This window comes from Marmota monax, unplaced genomic scaffold (assembly GCF_021218885.2).
Source record: "Marmota monax isolate L192 unplaced genomic scaffold, Marmota_monax_Labrador192_F-V1.1 WCK01_AAM20220418_F8-fsc00022, whole genome shotgun sequence".
NCBI lineage: Eukaryota > Metazoa > Chordata > Mammalia > Rodentia > Sciuridae > Marmota > Marmota monax.
The window spans coordinates 6,861,129-6,880,661 of record NW_026695215.1 but is presented as its reverse complement, the minus strand read 5'-3'; the positions used below and the strand labels follow the sequence as shown (position 1 = coordinate 6,880,661).

The 19,533-nt window shown below is 43.9% G+C and overlaps 1 protein-coding gene across 1 annotated transcript; it reads left to right on the top strand.

Annotated features, from left to right (window-relative positions):
- Positions 1-854: 854 nt before the first annotated feature.
- LOC131423722 (P2Y purinoceptor 4-like) lies at positions 855-1,871 on the top strand. Its single transcript, XM_058574916.1, is given in 3 exon segments — positions 855-1,448; positions 1,451-1,752; positions 1,754-1,871. Coding segments are annotated over 3 exon segments (1,014 nt in total).
- The last annotated feature ends 17,662 nt before the right edge of the window (positions 1,872-19,533 follow it).

Here is a 19,533-nt window from a genome sequence, read left to right as displayed (position 1 = left end):
GTGCCTCTGCATCTGCTCTCCCTTCCCTGGTTTTGACTGTCCTCCTGAATGTCCAGTCCTAGAACTAAACTTCTCTGGATTCCCAAGGGCTCCATGCTGATGGGCTAACCAGAACACTGACTTCAGGGCTGTAAGACAGAAAAATGGGGTTCCTCCACACGGTCCCCACTGCCACCCAGGCTCACTGACAGGACCTGCTCTGTTATAAGGGATGGGGATAAGAGACAAGCTGCACCTGGCTTCGTGCCTCCAAGTTGTTTTCTTAGACGTCCAGGAGGCTGAGACGGTTAATAAGCAAATCATTCTCAGTATTCAAATAGCAGTTAATAAATCTTGAAAGGAATACAAATCGAGACCCAGCAGAGCCTACAGGCTTCCCCTCCCGCTGGGCACCAGGGACCAGCCATCCGTTGCACAGGGGCCCAAGGTGAGCACCTGATCCGGCAGCATCGCCCCTGGGTTGTCCCAGCTTCTCCTGCTGAAGCCCCCTCCGAGCTTCCTGACTATGCAAAGGGTCCGACAGGAGGAGGAGCTACAGAACGGGCAGCTCGGTGTGCCCTTTAAATGACAGCCCCTCTTTCCCAGGTCATTTGACCTTCCTATCTCGACCCAGCCTGGAGCAGAGCTTCAGCAAGTTTCCTGGTAAGTCCAGACCCTGATTTTCAGGACTGTCTTGCCTTCGGGTTTCACTCTCCTCCCTGGAGCTGGCTGTGCCCCAAGGGGTTTGCGAGGGGACTTGGGAGCAGGGCTGAACCCCAGGTCAGGCAGACATGAGGCCAGCAGAGGTCATGATGCTGTGCTATCCACTGTCTCCCCCAGGGCACACACATGCTCCTGGAGGGACCTCCCCAGGGATGGAGAAGCTGGGCTCAAATGCCTCGAGGGAACCGGGTCTCTGCCAGTACTCAGAGGACTACAAGCAAGTCTACCTTCCCGTGACCTACAGCGCCATCTTCCTCCTTGGGCTGCCCCTGAATGGCACTGTCCTGTGGCTCTGCTGGCACCAAACCAAGCCCTGGAGCTGTGCCACCACCTACCTGGTGAACCTGATGGTGGCCGACTTGCTCTACGTGCTGACGCTGCCCTTCCTGGTGGCCACCTACTGCCTGGACGACGCCTGGCCCTTCGGGGAGCTGCTCTGCCGGCTTGTGCGCTTCCTCTTCTACTGCAACATCTACAGCAGCATCCTGCTGCTCACCTGCATCTCTGTGCACCGCTTCCTGGGTGTGTGCCACCCGCTGCGATCGCTGCCCTACCGCACCCCCCGGCACGCCCGGCTGGGCGCTGCAGCCTCGTGGGCCCTGGTGGTCCTCCAGCTGCTGCCCACACTGGCCTTCTCCCACACAGACCACATCAACGGCCAGACCATCTGCTATGACACGACTAACCCCGAGAAGTTCGATGAGTACTTCTCCTACAGCATGGCACTGATGCTGTCCGGCTTCGTCCTTCCCTCAGGGGTCATCCTGGTGTGCTACTCTCTGATGCTCAGGAGCCTGGCCATGCCAGAGGAGACCCTCGAGAGGACAGGCGGCACAGCCCGGGCCAAGTCCATGCGGACCATCCTGCTAGTGTGCGGCCTCTTCACCCTCTGCTTCGTGCCCTTCCACGTTGCCCGCTCCTTCTACCTGGCCATCCGCTTCCTGCGCTTGCAGAACTGCCAGCTCTTGATAGCGGCCAGCCTGGCCTCCAAGATCTGGAGGCCACTGGTGAGCATGAGCAGCTGTCTCAACCCCGTCCTGTACTTCCTGTTGGGGAGCAACAGAGTCAAGTTCCTGCAGAGACTGAGACAGAACCAGGGGGGAGACCATGCAGCCGGGGCCACCAGAGGGGTGCCCCAGGTAGGGCAGATCTGGGTACTGCCCCGGTGAGTCTGGAGACACATGAGGCCATCTTGACTTGACTAAACAGGGATGAGGGCTGGTGCAGGGTCTCAGCCCTCCCAGAGGAGCCCTGTCAAAAGGGTGAGAGATTTTAAAACAAGAACAAGAGGGAACCACCAACACACAAAAAAAACTTGCTTTTTTTAAGGAACTGAAAATTTATCTCCTAATTCAGGCCTCAGCTCAAGGGCCATCCTCTCTGCATCCATTTCCACGCACCCTGGGTATTGCTGACTTCCCCCCAACTTGGGCCCTCCCTCTTGTGGTCTAACAGTTTCACTACCTGGATTTGATAACCTGTTTGCTTCTTTGTGGTCCATCTCTTCCCACTGGCAGACAGGACACCCACCCCAGCTCTTCAGCAGCCCCGCAGAGGGGCTGCAGGTAGGGCTGAGGGGTGCAGAGCAGATGGAGCCTACCTTGTAAGACACCTTCACGGAGGGGCTCATCCAGCCTCCTGGGCCTCGGAGTCGGGCTGTTGTCCCCCATTCACAGAGGAGACTGAAACACCATGAGGCACCTGACTGCCCAATGCCACCCAGCTCGGGCACATGCCCCTAAACACAAAGCTCAGCCGTCCTGGGCCAAGCAGGGCATGTTGGCCCAGGTCAGCTCCCTGCACAGAGGCTGCCCTCGGCAGGCACCGAGGACACTGGTGCACCTTCAGCTGCATTAACGGTGCTGCATTAACGGTTAGAAGTTTATTGTGCTGCATGAAAAATGATTCGCCTCATTTCTACTCAAATGTGATCACTCAGTTTATGTTTAAAAAAAAAAAAAGCTTTACCACCTGTCCATTCCCTAAGTAAAAAATTCAAAAAGTTAGAGCCAAAGCAATCAGAAAAGACAGCCTTTCTTGAAAACTCATATCTAAACAAGGATGATCTGCAAGGACTCCTTAGATGGAATCATGCATAGCCTAGTAATTCATTATAATCTCCTACAAAGAGGTGGACCACCCTTTCCATAAGAATCAGAGGGTAGCCCCTCATTCCATCCCACTCTGATTATAGCAATGTCTGAATAAGCCATGCCTATGCCTAAGTTAAAAATTTTTATTCTGGAAGCACAGTTTATTGCTTTCAAGGCCATGCAATAATTAGCACTAGACTAAGTGTTGCTTAGCAGAATTCCTCAGGATAATTGGCTTAATGAATAGGCAGGAATGTTTTCTAATTAGCAGGTCAGCTGTTTCCATACAAATGTTTCTATAGGAGCTGAGAGCTTAGCTGTGTTTGCTCTTCTGAACACTCTCAGCTCTCGTTTTTATTACTAATTTCTGTTCTTTTGGGGAGGCTATAGAAGGAGATTTCAGCCAACTTCGTTGCTCCAATTATCACCCCTTACAGTTAATAAGGTTTCATGTTACTGGAGAAGCCGTGCACCAGATGGAAGTTTGGAGCCACCGTCACCCATCAGGCCAACCCCTCTAGTGCCCATCACCTTCCCAACCCCAGAGCAGGAAGAAAATGACCTGGAACCCTCAGGACCCACAGCCTCACCTAAAGAACATCACATACTCCTGGCCAGCCTTCCTACCTTCTGGTCGTGGTTGATATGGGTGCTTGCTATTACCTTTCTGATACCTTTTGCTTCTGCTGAGTTTTGTGATCCCACTCAACAGCATAGAGGCATCTATTTTTAACTTCTGGAAAGTTGGGGTCAAACATAGTTGGCATGGTATCCTGGGTTTTCAGGGACAGGTTTCTTGAGACAGCAGAACCATATTATTGCCTGTGGGAAAAGGACCCCAGTGTGGGTGGAGCTGGGAATCCATGGTCTGACATAGTTAAGAGGAAATTCCCACCTTCCTGGTGATCGGCAAAAATCCACCTACTGAAGGGACAAGGACAGCAGGAAAAAACAAGTTATTCCCAAATGTACCCATTCAAATGTATAGTGCCCACCCCTGTGGGGAAACAGGGCTCCTCAACTCTGTCATTCCCCTGAGTCCTGAGCACCCTCCATGATTTCCTTGGCTGTTTGGACAGGTTCAAACAAAAGTGAAGGCCAAAAAATACTATCATGTTCAAAATGCCACCACTGGAGTTGTAGTGCATGAAAATAGGAAGGCCACTGCCACTGGCAGAAGTATTGGCCACAGCCCAACATGTCAGGTGATCTGGTGGCATCTGAGCAGAGCAGTATGATCAAAGTTGTGACTGAGAAACTTAACCTGGCAGCCCCATGGTTGAGTGAGTCAGGGGAAAGACAAAAACATAACAGCTAGACTCCTGCAGTCTCCTGAGGTGACCTGCCCTCCCTTCCAGCCCTCCTGCACTACACGCAGGTGTCTTCAAACAGCATTTCCACCGGGTGCAGTGGCACACACCTGTAATCCCAGTGGGTCAGGAGACCAAAGCAGGAGGATCATGAGTTCAAAGCCAGCCTCAGCAATTTAGCAAGGCCCTCAGCAACTTAGCGAGACCCTGTCTCTCAATAAAATACAAAAAAGGCTGGGGATGTGGCTCAGTGGTTAAGTGGCCCTGGGGTCAATCCCCAGTACCAAAAACAAACCAGCTTTTCCCACACATCGCCCTTCCAGGGTTACCTGTGTAGGTGAATATTCAAAACCACCGCAGCAAATGACATCTCTGAAGGAGAAGTGAGAAAAAGGAACAGGGACCTACGGTGTACAGAACCATGAGAAGTTCTGACTGCCCAGAGACAGAGCTGCCGTTGAGCCACAGCATAGAAAACCAAATGACAGAACAGTTTCCAGAAAGAGAGAAGTCAAGGACATTACACGAAATGGCCTCATCTGAGGACAAATGTGTATCTCAGCAAAGAGCTCAAATACCACCTCTCCCAAGAAGCCCACCCTAAACCCTACCTGCTGCCCGCCCTCTCCCATCAGACTTCTCTAGGTCATCTTCCCCCCATAAGTAAGAGAGTCCTGACTCAAGTCCCATTGGCTCACCTCCTACATGATCTAGCAAAGGCATGTACTCATGGTGCTTACTAAAACTTTGTAGAATAAATGAATATTCATGATTCTCCGCACACTTTTCCAGAATTACTGCCAAATTCAATTTATGAGTGCCTATAAAACTAAGGCACAAGTTGTTTGGTATTTATTTGTTCCAACACCCACTAACTTCAATTCAAAGCAATTCCAGAACACTCATTACCTGCAAGCACTCTCGCTTTTTCTGTTAAGTCTGTATTACAAGAGAAAGGAGAAATTTTTCACAAAATTACTTGCAGTTAAGCATAACCTGAGCTTATCAACTTGCGTCTTCTCATTATCTTTTACTTTCTCATAAACAAGCTAAATCTCTTTAGAATTTCAATTTCCCAACTTTAGGTTTTGTTGAGGGTTTGCTTCTTTAAAGTATATCAAACAACTTCAAAGGTAATGGCTTCTGGAAGAATATAAGAAGCAGAACTTACATTCTTGCAGCTAGCTGTAACTGGGCATTTTATAGTGCTTAAATCACAAACAAAGCAAAAGCTTCCACCTCGAGAAAATTAAGGAATTGCAGGGTTTGAGAATGTTCCGCTCTGCAAACAGAGAAACACATTCATAACAGAGGCGCTAGGAGGCTTTAGTCTGGCAAACAAATGGCTGCTATCAGAGACTCCTTTCTCTCTACTTTTGTAGCCTCATTTCTTGCAAGGCTAGGCAACACCTTTGATTGCAATTGCTCTTGCTACCTGGAATCCATACCCAAATCATTGCAGCCGGGACGCTACCTGCCCCCCATCCAGTTCCACTGAAACTACTCAACAACACCAAGAATCCCAGATGCAATACATGGATACCACTGACCCTCCCAGGTGACCCTTCCATGCTGTCTGTCACTCTTTTTTTTTAATATTTATTTATTTATTTTTTAGTTATCGGCAGACACAACATCTTTGTTGGTATGTGGTGCTGAGGATCGAAACCGGGCCGCACGCATGCAGCCCTGTCTGTCACTCTTAAGCCACTCCTTCAGCTTCCCGGAGGCAGCTGACTGTCCCAGGACCATGACCCTGGCTCTCTGCTCATCCCAGCCTCTTCCTGGGCCAGCCCACTGACTCCCTGATGCCCACTGCTGACGTCATCAGACCTCCCTCCAGGGCAATACTCTTCAATTCCGCACCCATGTTTCTATCCATTTACGTCCATTCGTGGGTGGCAACCCATATGAGTCTTCTCAAGCCCCACAAAGCCAAAACAAACTCATTTCCTCCCAAGCCTCGCCTCACTCCCAGCAAATGGCTACATTCTGTCATCTGGACCTCGCCAGTACAGCTGGAGCCTGTGCCTCCCTTCCATCCTCACTGCCGCTGCCTCGTGTCTCTAGTGCCACTGCTCCAACCTGTTACCCATCCTCCGGGTCCAGATTTGGATCCCTCAGCCCCCAATTCACCTCTTCCTACAGCATCTTTCTAAAATGCAAATCTTAACAATCCCCAACATAAAAGACTTCCAGACACACAAAAGATGAAGGCCACAGTCCTGAATGTGCAATTGTGATCCACTTTCAGCCGAAACTCCCAGGTGGTGCTCTGAGACCTTTCCTCCTCACTCTCACCTTACTCTCCTGCCAGGTGAACCACCTGCCACCCTCCACACCACGGCTCCAGGGCTGCTCCAGGGTTCTCCTCGAGGGTCCTGGAAGATCCTGTCCTCTCTGAACCCTAACACCCTAGCCACTGCTTTCTGATGGTCCCCACCACACTGCATCACAGTCTCTGAGCCAGAGCTCTGTCCCCCACCCATCCATGCAGCACTTGAGTGAGGAGACCCACATGACCTGCATCTCTGGATTGCTGGCTGTTCTCAAGCCCTGGGTTCAATGCTGCCCCACTGAGTATAAGTGTTTACGCAGGACCCAGTTCAGCACCCACGTCAGCACCCAGCGCAACAGCACTGCAAGCATTGGCGTGGTTTTCCCTGCTACTCTGTTAAGATGCAATCAAAGGTAAGACATACTGATTTCAGAGATTCTAAAATGAAAACCTAAAGTCCATGAAATATGTAATAGTAAGTTGCTTGACCATAAAAGATTGATGTGCTTAGTCATTAGACTAGGAAGGCATTTTTAAAAAGAAAGAAAGAAATCCAGGTGATGGATAATAAACTAAAACTTTAAGACAATGCAAACATCTGCACAGAAGGGAACATAGCATGTCCTAGCAAGCAATGAGAGTATTTTTTCTTTGAGCAATTCATAAGGGAGTTTGCATTCTGGTCGTGATGTCTGCAGCCACCTATGTCTATATTCAAATTCACAGAACTGGAGGGAGAAGAGCTAGCGGGCAGGAGGAAGAACACACTGCCCAGCACTCCTCAGCACCAGGCGTGCAATACGGGAAGACTGTCCGGGGCAAGGTGGGTGACGGAGGGAACTCCCTGAAAGGTAAACCAGACTGTAAAAGAAACCACAGAGACACAGAAGTCAGAAACTTCTAACCAAATTAGAAAAATGTATGTGAGAGACGTGTCAGCTTGGCTGCTGAGGGTCAGGGGAAGGGGCAGAGATAGAAGACAATGCACAGGGTAAAAATATAAATTTTTAAAAATTGGCTCAGCAGAACCTGCGGAACAGAGAGGGAGGCTAGCCTTAATGGATACAGAGTTGGTGGGGGAAGCAGTTCAGTAAAAACCAACCAAAAATCACTTGCCCCCGTGGTGGATAGTGCAGCCAAATTTGGACCTCTGGTGCTGAAAACACTCCTGGGCTTGGATCTGGTGGCCAGCACAGGAACCATCTATAAGCACCACGCAGCAGCAAGCCGAGGAGGTGACCTTCAAGGGAAGTTGCCAGCCATTGCCTGTTATGACTAGGGCTGAACCAGAGTGACTGGAACAGGTGCAAAGAAAATTGTGCCTGGGCCATACAGGGTCCAGATACCAAGGGAGAAGGCTCCCTTGTCACAGGGGCCTCTTTGGAACTACTGGGAAGATGCCGACAGCAGCCACACAGAGCCTCTGCACTGCAGGGCAAGTAGCCGGTAATTCGCATTCATAGCAGTGAAGGTGAACACTGTGGAGGGTTAATCTCTATGCCCCAAAAGGGGATTTTACCAGAGGCCCCAGAGATCCAGACGTCCAGCAGAGACCAGCATCTCCCCAGCGATAGTGGGTGTGGATCAAATCCCAAGTACCCACCAACCGAGAAATTCAGCCACGACTAACCCCCAGCTACTGGATCCTCCAATTTAGAACTCTGCACCACCCCCACTACAGGACTACCCAACATCAGCCCTCCCCCATCCTTCCCACCCAAAACTGGGAGGCTGCAAGTTGAGCTACCACAATCAGCTCTGCCTCCTGGCCACACCACAGCAGCTGGGTGAGGAACAAAGAGGCTTTTGTGTGGACAGTGTTGACCACCTCAGCAGAAACAAGCCCTTTTTTTCCCATTAAGATTTTTTTTTCCTTTTTTTCTTTTTCTTTTTTCTTTTTTATTTCTTCTGTATCCCACCACTGTTTTTTTCACTTTCTTAGCATTTTAAATTTTTTCAAATATAATTTCATTGTATTGGGCTGGAGTTGTGGCTCAGTGGTAGAGCGCTTGCCTAGCATGTGTGAGACACTGGGTTCGATTCTCAGCACCACATATAAAGGTCCATCGACAACTAATAAAAATATTTTTTAAAAAATAATAATAATAATTTCATTGTATTTTATTATTTTTATATTTACCCGTTCTTCAAAATTCTGCATGTGTGAGTGGGCATGTGTTCTCACTGTGTGGATAGGTTCAAATATATATTCATGCATATATATATACACATATATATTCATATAATTTTTCTTTCACATTAATTATTTCTTCTACACCTGTTTATGACTTAGCCTTGGTTTGATGTAGGTGGGGTACAGTTATGTGTAGATTTGTTTGCTTCGATCTTACTTTTGCTTGCTTGTTCATACCTTGGGGTTTTTTTTTCCCTCTTACAGCCCTTTCTTCACCTTCTTGTCCCATTAACAGCCAATTTTTCCTGTTCCTTCTTCCTTTCTTTAATTTTTTGTTACTATTACTTAATTTTTTATTCCTCTTTCTTTATAGTCAACTTCTACTCTCTATCTCCTGTCTCTCCTCTATTCACATTTTTAAATATTTCAAAATTTTTCTTGCCTTTCTACCCTATTTTCTCTTCACCTAAGAAATTGTAACTTCATTAAATAATATAATTATATAGTTTATGTAATTCCTACCCCACTCATGTTTTAATTATTAATAACAGTGGACAATATAATAAACACCTGTTGCCAAATGTCTGGTCTACTTCAGTTTTTGATTATTGGTGCTGAGGTTAAATGCTGACCCCTCCAGTCCTATATAGGAGGCAACTACTGTGATAGATAGATATCAAAGTAGGCACTGGATATTATTTTAAGACTGTACCACTGTTGCTCATATTACTGCTATTCCTGGATCTCCCCTTCCCTTTAAGAAGGGCTGGAAAGATGCTGGTCTCTGCTGGACGTCTGGAACTCATGTTCCACAGAGTAGAGATCTTGCCACAGAGTAATACTCCCAACTCAGCTGAGTAATAGAAAATCTCACCCCACACAATATCTAGCCCCACCTGAGCCTCAACAATACTTCAACATGTAGAATTAGGGAGACAAAAACTCCAAACCAACAGTCAATTCCCAAGAAGGAACAACCCCAGGAGACCTCAGCTCACACCTCCAGGAACACCCAGAAACCCACTGGCTGAAGATATATGGAAAAAAAATTTCAACATAAATGGAGTCTGAAAACAAGTGGGAATAGCTATTCTCATTTCTGACAGTGCAGATTTCAAACAAACATTAATAAGAAAAGGCAAAGAAGGCTACTGCATCCCAGTAAAGGGAACAATCCAATAAGAAGTTATAACAAAAGTAAATATATATGCCCCAAATGTCAATGAACCCAAATATAAAAAACACCAGTGAGGATGTACAGGAAAATGTAGACTGATACACTATGGGTGGGACTGCAAATTAGTACAACCAGTCTAGAAAGCAGCATAAAGAGTCCTCAAAAAACTAGAAATGGAACCACATGACCCAGCTCTCCCACTCCTTGGTATCTATCCAAAGGACTAAAATCAGCATACCATAGCAATATAGCCATTTTAATGTTTATAGCAATATAATCCACAATAGCCAAATTTATTTCATTAGCCCAGATGCCCATCAACAGATGAAAGGATTAAGAAAATGTGGCATATATACAAAACTGAGTCTTACTCAGCCATGAATAAAAATTAAATAGTGGCATTTGTCAGTAAATGTACAGAACTGAAGAACAGCATGCTAAGTGAAATAAGCCAGACTCCAGAAAATCAAAGATTGAATGTTTTCTCTCATATATGGAAGCCAGGCCCCAATAAAGGGAGAAATGTGGAAGGGATAAGATACCACAAAGATATAGGAAATATCAGTGGAGTGGAAGAAGGAGATTGAGATGGAGGGAGGAGACAGGGACAGGAAAGGGGAGGAAATCTGGAATGAATTTAACAAAATCATATTATATGCATATATAAAAATATCACAGGGAATTTTATTTTTATGTATATGTAGAAAGTAATAATCAAAAATAAATAATTAGGACTGGGGCTGCAGCTCAGTGGCAGAGCAATTTCCTAGCACGTGTGAGGCACTGAGTTTGATCCTCAGAGCCACATAAATAAATTATTAATTAAAGGCATACTGTCCATCTGCAACTATATAAAAAAATTGGAAAAAATAAATAATTAAATGAGCAAAAGTAAAATCAGTAGGGAAGGAGGAGGGGAGTGAAAGGGAGAGAAACAGGGGACAAAATCAAATCATATGTATGCATGACTTTGTCAAAATGAACCCAACTACTATGTATAAATGTAATACTCGAATAAAAAATCAAAATAAATTTTTAAAATTGATAGAAATTTGGGGCAGTTTCAAGTCGTGGAAGACATTTTTAAACACCCCTTAAATTTGATTGTTTTCCTGGGACAATTCCTTCCACACTCCCATTCTCCAGCCTGGACTGTACCTCTGTGGGTTCTGTTGGGTCTTTCTTCTCCACTCTGCCTCCCTTTCATGGGTGATAACTGCAAGGTCCTGTGATTTTAATGACCCCAACCAAGCCTACTTTACATCATCTCCAGGTCTCCAGTCCAAATAATTGCTTCCAACATGGGACACTATTCACCCCCCTGCCCAGAGTTTCTCATGCCAGTGTTTGAACCCCAATTGTATAAATCAAACTCAGCATCTTCATCTTTTCTCTCCTGACCTCACCCTGTGGCTCCTCTCGCCCTCCTCATCCTGCTGAGCTAGACTCTAATGAGCATGAGCTGGGCATGAGGAGGTTCTCTTTCTCCTGAAACTTGTTTACCTTTACCCATGGCAAAGAGGGGCTGCTTCAAAGGTTAAAAACTACTTCAACATAGTAGTTTTAAATATAATCTCCACACTTTTCTTGGAAAAGTGAAAATCCCTCAATATTGAATAGAGAGATCAGCCTTGCAAGAAGCTTGGAAGGGTCATGAAGGTCACACTTCCAGCTTCTTGGGAATGACTACTGTAGTCTAGAAATCTCAGAGGGCAGCCTGTTGCCTTTTTGAGTAATGTGCCCAAAGAAATGTGAACTCCATCTTCCAGGGCCCAGCTTGCCTAACTTGTCCAGTAAACACAAGGTGTGGAGCGTGACTTCCTTAGAAAGGTAACCATAGCCTTGTTTCGTAAATTAAAAGTCAAGAGTGCTGCTTGTGTTCAATGTGAGCCTGGACACAACAGCCAAGAAATGGAAGCAACCAAAGTGTCAATCTGCTGAATGAAGAAGGTGTAGTACATGTGCACACGAGAATACTACCCAGTCAAAAAATAATGAAATTCTGTCATTTGTGACAATGTGGATGTCATTACGTTAAGTGAAATAAGCCAGGCACAGAGAGACAAAGAGGCACCACATCACTCCCTGGTGGAATCTAGAAAGCAGTTGATCACATGTCTATCTCATAGAAATTGAAAGAATAATGGTTACATGAGGCTGGGGAGAGCATCTGGATGGGAGAAATAGGGAGAGTTGCTCAACAGGAACCAGTTATAAGACAGAAGTAAGTTCTGGCATTAAATTACTCAATAGAGCACATTGTGGCAGTGGCAGTGTTACCACTGTTGACCAGTGACGAGTCCTTGCTTCCCCAATGTTGAAGAATAACACCAGAGAAGCACGCCGAGGCAAGGTAGAAATTAGAAGTTTATTAAAAGACAGCAGAAAAGACTTCTCCCGGAGGAAGAAGGGGACCCAAGAGGTGGAATCCGTGGAAGTGTGGTTGTTTCCCCTTTTTATAGTTTTGGTGATGGAATGTAGGGGGGAAGGGTTGGGACACAGGTGGGCCAAACAAGTAATCTGGGCAGGAAGGACTTCATTATCACTTCTTTGGGATGGGCTATCTCCAAATCCGTTGGGGGCTGTTTCCTGGGTTCTATTAACATTTCTTTGGGGTGGACTTTGGCCTAGGGCCTTTCTGGGACTTCATTAACATTCCATGAGTTGTCCTGCATTTCAGGAATCATTATCAGCATGGCCTCCATTTTAGATTTCACTCGGTATTAGACCCGATTTACCTAACTACACTGACTACCTAATTTTAAATCTGGCTTCAGCAGCAGCTCCATTTCACCACAGAGCGAGGGAGGACATACAGAAACACAATGGACAAATCCAGCACAGAAAACCAAAAGCCGTCTGAGCTTAGCTGATCCAGAGGCTGCAGTGGGACCTTGTGTTTGAAAAATACTGTCTCTCAACATACATATACCCACACACAAAGGGAAAAAAGATTCTTAATGAAAAATGAAGAAGTCATCTCCACTGAGGTGGTCAAAGTAGTCTATGAGAATGGATGGCCACTGTCTAGCCCAACTGTCTTTCCATTTCTTCTTGAGTCATGTATTGAGAGTGAGAGCAAAGGGCTGGATGTGGTTAACCCCTTCTTTTTGTGTTGCTCTCTGAGCTACCATTGGAGTGGCCTCAGACTGAAGCTGGGTGAAATGAATCTTAGCTTCCCTTCTCCCCAGTATGAAGTAGGATGGAGTGGGAAGTAGGGTCTGCTGTTGAGAGCCACGGCTCATCAGAATGATGCCTGGCATTTGCCAGAGGGAATGTTTGAAAGGTGACACCGGGAACCATTGAGACGATGATTTGAGTTAAGCTATATATAATTGCTGTGATGCTGGATTGATTGTATTGTATATTTGACCTTTACTGTCGGGCAATGGGGCGGCTCTTGCCACACGAATAACCAAGCCTCCTCAAAGCCTTGTAGGTTCAAACAGCAACTACTTTATTTCAACTCTCACCGGCACTGCACGCACGCTTTTCTGCCAACGCCACCCACGCGGCCCTTCCAGAAACCCCACACACCGGAAATCCCTCCTCCGGCACTTCCCCAACCAATGGGAATTCTCCGGGAATCCCTGCGAGAACTCCAAAGTAGCTGGCACCACCTCACAAACCACTCCCCCTGGCAAAATGCCAGGCACCATCCTGACTTGTTTACAGACTCTAACATTTCTCTGGCAAAGTGCCAGGCGCCATCCTGACTTGTTTACAGACTCTAACACACCAGCAACTGACCCAAAAGACACTGAAGTAAATATCAGATAAAGAATTCAAAAGACTGATTATAAAAATGATCAATGAATTCCAAGAGAACACAGAAAAACAATGGAATGAATTAAGTCAGTCAGTATAGGATATTAATGAGAAATACAATAAGGAGATAGAAATATTGAAAAATTTTAATAGTCATATTGATGACTAATAAGTCATATTTATGACATATTAAATATTGAAAAAGAACCAAACAGAAATCTTGGAAATGAAAGACACAATAAATACAATAAAAAAGACAGAATCTTAAAGCTGGAAAATAAAGTGGCCAACCTTGAACATTGATAGCATTAAAGAAATGATAGTAAGTAACTCTGATAAGAATATAAAAGAATTCTGGGACATTGGGAGCCAAATTTAAGAATCATGGGAATAGAGGAGGGTTGTGAGATGCAGGCTAATGGAATGGAAAACCTCTTCAGGGAAATAATAACAAAATTTTTCAGGATGAGATGGACATTCAGGTACTGGAGGCATTCAAACCCCAAATAGACGAGATCAAAAAGGAACCTCTCCATAACACATTATAATTAAAATGCCTAACACAGAGAACAAATATATAATTTGAAAGTATCAAGAGAAGGAGTTGGGATGTAGCTCGGTGGTAGAGTACTCACAAATGTACAAGGCCCTGATTCTAATCCTCCTCGCTGCCAAAAAAAATCAAGGGAAACACATCAGGTCATTTAGAGGTAAGCCTATCACAATTACTTCCAATTTCTCAGCACAAACTATAAAAGCCAGGAGGGCTTGGAATAACATGCTCCAAGTCCAGAAAGAAAATTACTGACAACCAAGGAACTATTTTGAAAACTTATACTCCAAAATATTGAAAAAAGAAATGGATACATTTCTAGACACAATCTGTCAATATTGACTGGAGAGGACATAAAAAATTAAATGGACCAATAACTTATAATGAGATACAAGCAGTTATAAAAAGTCTTCTAACAAAGAAAAGTCCATTACCAAACTCTACCAGACCTTTAAATAATTAATCCCAATGCTCTTCAAATTATTCCATGAAATAGAAGAGGATGAAACACAAATTCATTCTATAAAGCCAGTATCACACTCATACCAAAACCAGATAAGGATTCCTCCAGGAAAGAAAACTACAGATCAATATCCCTGATTAACTTAGAAACAGGAATACTTAACGTTAGCCAGTCATATTCTTGACTATTTAAGTCATATTTATGACATATTAAGAAGATTGTACTTCATAACCAAGTTGGTTTTATCTAAGGCATGCAAGAATTGTTTAGCTACACAAATCAATGAATGTAACTCATCACATAAACAGAATTAAGGGGAAAAATCACTTAGTCATCTCAATTGATGCAGAGAAAGTCACTGACAAAATTCAGCACCCATTCATGATTTTTAAAAAAAAAAACTGAAGAACTAGGGATAGAAGGAATTTACCTCAATATCATAAAGGCTGTATATGAAAAACCCAAATCCAACCTCATAGTAAATGGGAAAAAACTGAAAGCACTTCCTGCAAAATCTGAGACAAGACAAGGATGTTCACTCTTAACCACTTCTATTTAATACAGTGCTAGAAAATCTAGCCAGAGCAATTAGGCAAGAGAAGGAAATAAAAGGGATAAAAATAGGAAATGAAGAATTCAAATTATCACCATTTGCAGATGATATGATCCTACACTTAGAAGATATAAAAAGCTCCACCAAAAGACTGCTAGAGCTAATAAGCAAATTTAGCAAGGTAACAAGTTGCAAAATCAACAAACAAAAATCAATAGCTTTCCTATAATACCAACAATGAATCTACTGAGAAAGAAATCAGAAAAACAATCCTATTCACAGTAGCCTCAAAACAAAAATAAAAATACTTAGGAATAAATCTAATCAAGGAGGCAAAAGACCTCTACAATGAAAACTACAGAACACCAAAGAAAGACATTGAAGAAGACTTCAGAAGATGGAAAGACCTCCCATGTTCATGGATAGGCAAAATTAATATTGTTAAAATGGCCATATTAACAAATCAATATACAGATTCAATGCAATCCCCACTAAAATACCATTGACATTCTACAAAGAACTAGAAAAAAATAGCCCTAAAATTCATTCAGAAGAATATAAGACCCAGAATAGCCAAAGCAGTTTTAAGCCAAAAAAAGTAATGCTGGAGGCATCACAATACCTGACTTCAAATTATACTACAGAGCTATAGGAACAAAACTACATGGTACTGGCATTAAAAAGACACATAGATGAATGGTACAGAACAGAAGACACAAAGACAAACCCACACAGATATAGTCAACTGATCCTTGACAAAGGTGCCAAAATCATACCTGGAGAGAAGACAGCCTCTTTAACAAATGGCTCTGGGACAAAAGGTTATGCATATGTAGGAGAATGAGACTAGACCCTTATCTCTGACCCTGCACAAAAAACAACTCAAATTGAATCAAAGACCTTGGGGAAAAAATCACTTAGTCATCTCAATTGATGCAAAAAAAAAAAAAAAAAAAAAAAATCAAGAAAAAGAAACTATGCAACTCCTAGAAGAAAATGTAGGGTCAACACTCCAGCACAAAGGCACAGGCAATGACTTTCTCAATAGGACCTCTAAAGTTCAGGAAATAATGCCAAGAGTTAATAAATAGGATGGCATCAAATTAAAAAGCTTCTGCCCAGCAAAGGAAACAATTGGAAATGTGAAGAGAAAACCTACAGCATGGGAGAAAAATCTTTGCTAGCTTCTGACAGAGGATTCATATCCAGGATAAATAAAGAGCTCAAAAAAATTACCACAAAAAAACAAATAACCCAGTTAATAAATGGGTAAATGGACTAAGCACTTCTCAAAAGAAGAAATACAGATAGTCAACAAACATATGAAACAATGTTAGCAGTTAGGGAAATGCAAATCAAACATGCACTGAGATTTCATCTCAATCCAGTTACAATGACCATCAAGAATACAAACAATAATAAATTTTGGAAAGGATGTAGAGTAAAAGGAACACTTTTACACTGTTAATGGGACTGTAAATTAGTACAACCACTACGGAAATCAGTATGGAGTTTCCTCAAGACTAGGCATGGAATCATCATATGACCCAGTTACACCACTCCTCAGTATTTATCCTAAAGAATTAAATTCATCTTATATAGAAATACCTGAATATCCATGTCCACAGCAGCACAATCACAACAGCCAAACTATGGAACCAGCCTAGGTGTCCTTCAATGGATGAATGGATAAAGAAAATGTGATATATATATATATACACACACACACACACACACACACACACACACACACACAATGGAGTTTTATTCGGCCATAAAGAAAAATGAAATTGTAATTTATAGGAAAATGGATGGAACTTGATAACATTAAGCAAAATAAGCCAAGCTGGGAGCAGTAATCCCAAAAGCTCAGGAGGCCGAGGCAGGAGGATAGAAAGTTTAAAGCCAGCCTCAGCAACTTAGCAAGGTTCTCAGCAACTTAGTGAGACCCTGTCTCAAAATAAAAAATGGGCTGGGGATGTCTTTCAGTGGTTAAGCATCCCTAGGTTAAATCTCCAGTACAAAAAAAAAAGAGGGAAGGAAGGAAGGAAGGAAGGGAGGGAGGGAGGGAGGGAGGGAGGGAGGGAGGGAGGGAGGGAGGGAGGAAGGAAGGAAGGAAGGAAGGAAGGAAGGAAGGAAGGAAGGAAGGAAGGAAGGAAGGAAAAGCCAAACTCAGAAGGTCAAGGTTGTAGGTTTTCTCTCATATGTGAAAGCTAGAAAGGAGAAAGGAGAAGTGCACGGGCAGCAGGGATCTCACAAAAATCAAAGGTAGATCAGTAGAGGAAAGAGGTGGTGTGGGGTCGGGGGACAAGGAGGGGAGAGTAAGGGGACATACTGGAAAATAATACTAAATTCAATTATATTGTTATATTGTACTCATGTACTATATGTAACAATGAATCCCTATCATGTTAAACTTTAACGCACCAATAAAAAATGTGGGGGAAAAAAACCTTTGAAAAGATAAAATAAATCTAAAATGGAACGTCAAAAATTGGGAGTGCTGGAACTCTTGTGATCCTCCACATTGCTACCAAGAAGGGAGAGGCCAGATGGCCACTGACTAGAACAAAGCAACCAAAGTACCATCTAAGAAAGAAAAACTCCTGCAGGCTCATAGGGACCCCTGTGAAATGTTCTGCAGGCCCACTGATTCTCATTACACAGCACGCAGCAATCAGAATTATGGGGCAATCATCAACTTAGGGGACAGGGTAGGTTAGGCAGGGCAGGTCCCAAGATATGGGATTGATAAAAGACCCACCAAGGAGAAGCATGAGCACATGGGTACCTGGCCACAAAAGTACCATGGCTGCCCAGACTGCAGAAGGTCAGGGCTTCCCAGTAGTCCCGACAGGAGCTCAAACTTCCCATTCACCTCTCAGCAGCAAGTCATGGCTCAAGGCTGACTTCAGAGTCCCTACTGGGCTCTTGTGCAAACCCTTCAGCACAAGGCAGGAGCTGATGTTTTCAGAATTCACTAACAGCCTACAGACAAGCCAGAGTGGTTCTTTGCTACCACAAATACCAGGACCAAAAAAGCATTATTTTACTTAGCCTTTTCCCCACCCTCTCTTCTGCTTGGCCTCTAAGGACAGATACCCTTCCAAATACAGTTTTCTTCCCATCAGTGCACTCCACTTCTAGCCCTGTTTAACTTCCACCTACATCCTTTAGTTTTTTTAGAAAACACTACCTGTTATCTTCAAACAGCACTAAACTTGCAATGGTTATGTTGTAGGTTTAAAACTTTTATGATGGGGCTGGGAATGTGGCTCAAGTGGTAGCGCGCTCGCCTGGCATGCGTGCGGCCCGGGTTCGATCCTCAGCACCACATACAAACAAAGGTGTTGTGTCCGCTGAAAACTAAAAAATAAATATTAAAAAATTAAAAAAAAAAAAAACTTTTATGATGCAACAAACTAATTGTGGAAAAATTGAAATACATAAATCAAAAAGTAATATCACCAATGTCACCCAGATATTGGTGTACATATTCTTCAGACAGATCTGTTTTTATATTTTGACGTTATGGATGGTCCAAAAAAGCAGACACCATGTATTGCTGATTTTCCCTAGCAAAACCACTTAATGACTGCTGAATACATTAAGTGTGACACCATGTACTTAGGGAAGCTCCTACACTTAAGAGGTTTTCCTATTACAAGCTACTAAATCTTGCAATAAAGGTATCATCTTAAAACGTCTTTGTTTGTCCACTGGTTTCTTCAGGATAAATTATTAGCAATGGAAAAGTCAAAGGCATGCAGCCCACCAACAACCCCTTTAGATCCTTCTATTCATGTTGACACTTATTCTCCACACTGGTTATTTCAATTCCTTTTTAGTTATGTATCATTCAAAAGTATTTGTCTTGTCCTCCTTCCTAGGGACTAGGACTATGATTATTATTAACAGAACACACAGTTTCTGTCCTCCTCGAGTGACTATCGAAGGGAGAGAGACCCCCCACACCACACTACCGCCCATTCCTCACTATAACTAAGATGAGCCAAGGAAAAAAGTACAGTTTTTCTAAGAACACAGGAATTTTAGGAGCCCCTGATACACCCTAAAGGGTCTGCAAGAGCTTCCGCAAGGAGTGACAGCTCTGGGCAGGGATGAGGCTTTTAATACAAATCAGGGAAAACAGGGTCATGGGGAGCCTGCGGGAAATGCCGTGAGCGAAGGGGACAGTGCAGCCAACTATGGCACAGGAAATGCCAGTCAGGAAACAGATGCTAACAAAGCTGGCCTGCATGTGGGGCGCACTCTGGATCTGTTCCAGGGTGTGTGTGTTAAACATCAGCAGCTACTGTTATTTACACACTGGCTTAACATCTGCACCTCACATATCTGTAAGCCCATCAATAGAAAGCAAAATTCTCAAAAAAACTCAACATTATTAATGTGGAAACTGAGTGCACTGAAAAGTGCTTGAAGGTCTATCAGAGAAACTCCATGCTCATTATTTTTAATATAAAAAACGCAAATGTTATTTA